The sequence below is a fragment of the Pteropus vampyrus genome, unplaced genomic scaffold (genome assembly GCF_000151845.1).
Source record: "Pteropus vampyrus isolate Shadow unplaced genomic scaffold, Pvam_2.0 Scaffold16, whole genome shotgun sequence".
Taxonomy (NCBI): domain Eukaryota; kingdom Metazoa; phylum Chordata; class Mammalia; order Chiroptera; family Pteropodidae; genus Pteropus; species Pteropus vampyrus.
In genome coordinates, this window is record NW_011888797.1 from 2618238 (window position 1) to 2621467 (window position 3230).

The 3230-nt window shown below is 36.0% G+C and overlaps 1 protein-coding gene across 4 annotated transcripts in view; it reads left to right on the top strand.

Annotated features, from left to right (window-relative positions):
* The window catches only part of PARPBP (PARP1 binding protein), a 48151-nt gene that overhangs the window by 2656 nt on the left and 42265 nt on the right, over positions 1 to 3230 (top strand). For 3 of the 4 annotated variants that reach the window (XR_002779025.1, XM_011386829.2, XM_023527325.1), the window contains exon 2: positions 1425 to 1580. The exons of the other annotated variant lie outside the window; for it this stretch is intronic. Coding sequence is in view for 2 of the 3 variants with exons in the window: in XM_011386829.2 (XP_011385131.1) it covers positions 1428 to 1580 (153 nt within the window). In the remaining variant the exon portion in view is untranslated. The remainder of the gene's footprint in view (positions 1 to 1424; positions 1581 to 3230) is intronic. 4 annotated transcript variants of the gene reach the window in all.

Genomic DNA, 3230 nt, shown 5'->3' on the forward strand with positions numbered 1-3230 from the left:
CTTTTGAAAAGTATTTGGTACCAAGAAACTTCCTAAATTAGATATTGTGTTGGTTATCTATTGCTGTTTAACAAACCACCCCAAAACTTAGTGGCGTTAAAACAACATATTTGCTTATGATTCTGTGGATCACCTACTTGAGTCCAGCAGTTTGGGCTGGACTCAAGTAGGTGGTTCTGTTGGTCTTTTCCTGGGATTGCTCATGTGGCTGCAGTTCATCTAGCAGGTTGATTGGGGCTAGCTAGTCTTAAGATAGTCTCACTGGCATGTCTGTGAAATGGTATTGGTTGTCAGTTGGGGCACTTTGATTTTGCTTCATATGACCTTTCCAGCAGGCTAGCTTGGACGTCTTCATATGGCAGTCTGAGAGTGAGAGCTAATGCCTCAAGGTTTTATGTCAGATGGCCTCCCAGACCACCTTCTGGTTGGATGATTTTCTGAGAGAACTTAGAGGACTCAGCATATAGTTGTACTCACAGCTATAATTTCTAACAGCAAAGAGATACTAAGCAAAATAAGCAAAGGAAGCAAGCGCATGGGGAAAAGTCTAGGGGAGACCGGCACAAGCTTCCAAAGTTCCTCTTAGTGGAGTCACACAGGACATGCTTAATTTCTTTAGCAACGAGTTGTGACAACGTGTGAAATGTTGTGTGCCAGGGAAACTGTTTAGAGATTCAGTGCCCAGAATATTTGCTGGGGACCGAACACGTAGACATCCTCTGTCTTCATTCCAAAATTCCAGACTGAGAAGAAAAGCATGTGTTCAGCATAAACTGTATTATTTGTGCAAACAACTTAGGCACAGTGAGCCCCTCTTACTGGAATCCCTCCTGAAATCTAAGTTCCCAGATGCCAACCAAGTGCCAACCTTGTAAGCAGGATTTTCAATGAATAGCAGCTCTAGGCCTGGAACTCCCACGATGTCCTTCTTGACACTTTCTGTTGGCCAAGTTAAGTTACAAGGCCAACTCAGATTCAAAGGGGTGGAAAAATGGACCATCTCTTTTGGGACAATATAAGGATGAGGAGAAATTGACTTTGTCACGCTGCCCCAATCTACCACAGTTACTACCACCTATCTCAGAACAAATATTTCTAAATACAACTTTAATTAGCTATGTCTTTGTCTTTAATTATAAGTTCATGGAATTGGTGTATCTGTTTTGTATGAATTTTCAGATTGAAGGTTGAATTTTGTTGTTTCAAATGATTTGGCTTAAGAAGACTAAAGGAAAGGAAAATATGATTGGGAAGAAATTGTTTTATTCTGTTTTCCTAAATTTAATTAAAAGTAATCTTAGTAAATATGAAATGACCTCTCATTCATTACTTATTTTTCTCTAACTCTGCTTGCTTACATATGTTAAATATTAATTTCCAATTAAAATAAAGCTTTTTAACATTACATTCTGTCCTACTTTAAGAGGATGGCTGTGTTTAATCAGAAGTCTGTTTTGGATATGATTAAAGAGTTCAGAAGGAATTGGCATACTCTTTGTGACTCTGAGAGAACTACTGTATGTGGTGCAGACTCCATGCTCTTGGCATTGCAGCTTTCCATGGCAGAGAATAACAAACAGGTTAGTAGACTAAATACAGGTTAACTTTTATTTTAAGTGAATTTTGGTTACTGCCCATTTGAATAAACTTTGTTAATTTCTTTTCAATAGATTTCCTCCTATGATGATACCAGTGTGCTGTTTACACAAATGCTTCTGCATATCTGTGTCAAAAATTACTGTTGGATTTGAAACGATTTGTTTAAAAATTAAGGTCTTCATATGTATATTTTAACATAGGACATGCACATTTGATGTTTAACTTGAAGTCTTCAGATAAACATGCGACTATTATGTATTATGGTTAAAAATTATTTTTATTTTATGACTTCTTTTTTTTTCTCTAAAAAATTCTGGAAGGCACACAAAAATAATGTTTACTTAAATATAATCAAAATATTTTCAACTAATTAAAGACTCTGTAGTTTAGATTAATTGTTCCTAGGCCAGGCTATGAATCAGAATCATTTGGGAGGGCTTTTAAAATATATTGGCTCCTGTGCCTCAATCTTGGAAATTCTGATTTTCTTAAAATGCACTGAGACACTGGAAATTACTTTTGTTTAATCTCTCCAAAGTGATTGCTACATAGTTGGCTTGGGCCAAACCGATCTTTGGAATGAACTCTACCTTGTTCAGGTAAGAGAAGGATGAAGGTAGGCTCAAGTGGTAAGGGAAGACTTCCTGACTTTTAAATAGTATACTTAAGGGAAGGGAAGTCTTTGGATGGGAAAGGTTTAAAGAAGGGATAAAGGGAGGGGAAAGTTCAGAAGAAGCATCCAGGGGGATCAAATTCATGATGGTTTGAAGATGGTAAGGAGACTGTCTTGACTAGAAAAGATTTTTAGAGTGTGGAATTGGTTTCCATGGATCTGCTGAGCTAGGTAAAGAAATGACATTCTGATGAATTATTTTAATCCTATATGCGAGTCATTCCCAGAATTTTAGATTTCATATACCAGTAAAATTTCCAAAAAAAAAAGAAAAAGGACATTGACAGATTTGAACATTTCTCCTGTTGGCAAATAAGGCCATTAAGAAAAAATAATTACAAGAACCATCATTTTGAAAAAGGACTATTTTAACGCCTAAAAATTAGTAATTATGTTATCTCAAAACAAGAGATGATCTTTCCTATGCCTGGATAATTGGCAGTTTTGCATATTTAAAACAATCTATATTAAGAAATTCTGAACATAGAAAAATTTTGACAAAATTTTTTACTAGTCATTCTTTCAACAAATATACATTGAGTTTTTACTATGTGCTAGACATTCTATGCATTAGGAATATAGCACTGAAGGAAATCATTGCTCTTATGGAATTAATCTTTTATTCAAGAGAATAGCTAGTACTCTAATAAAGATATTTAGTGTTTTAAGTCATAATAAGTGCTACAGAGATATAACTCAAGAATACATGGAGGACTTCTTGCAATTTAAGATAGAGTGATCAAAGAAAGCCTCATCTAGAAGTTGCTGTTTGAGCAAAGATTTGAAAGAGGGGAAGAAGGAGCTAGTCATGGGGATTTAGGTGGGAAGGGACTACTAGGCAAAGGGAGTAGTAGATACAAGGGCCCTGAGGTGAGAATATGCCTGGCAGGTTCAAGGAACAGCAAGGAGGCCAATTACAGTTATTTATATAAATGTTAATTTCTTCTCTTTCTTCCTC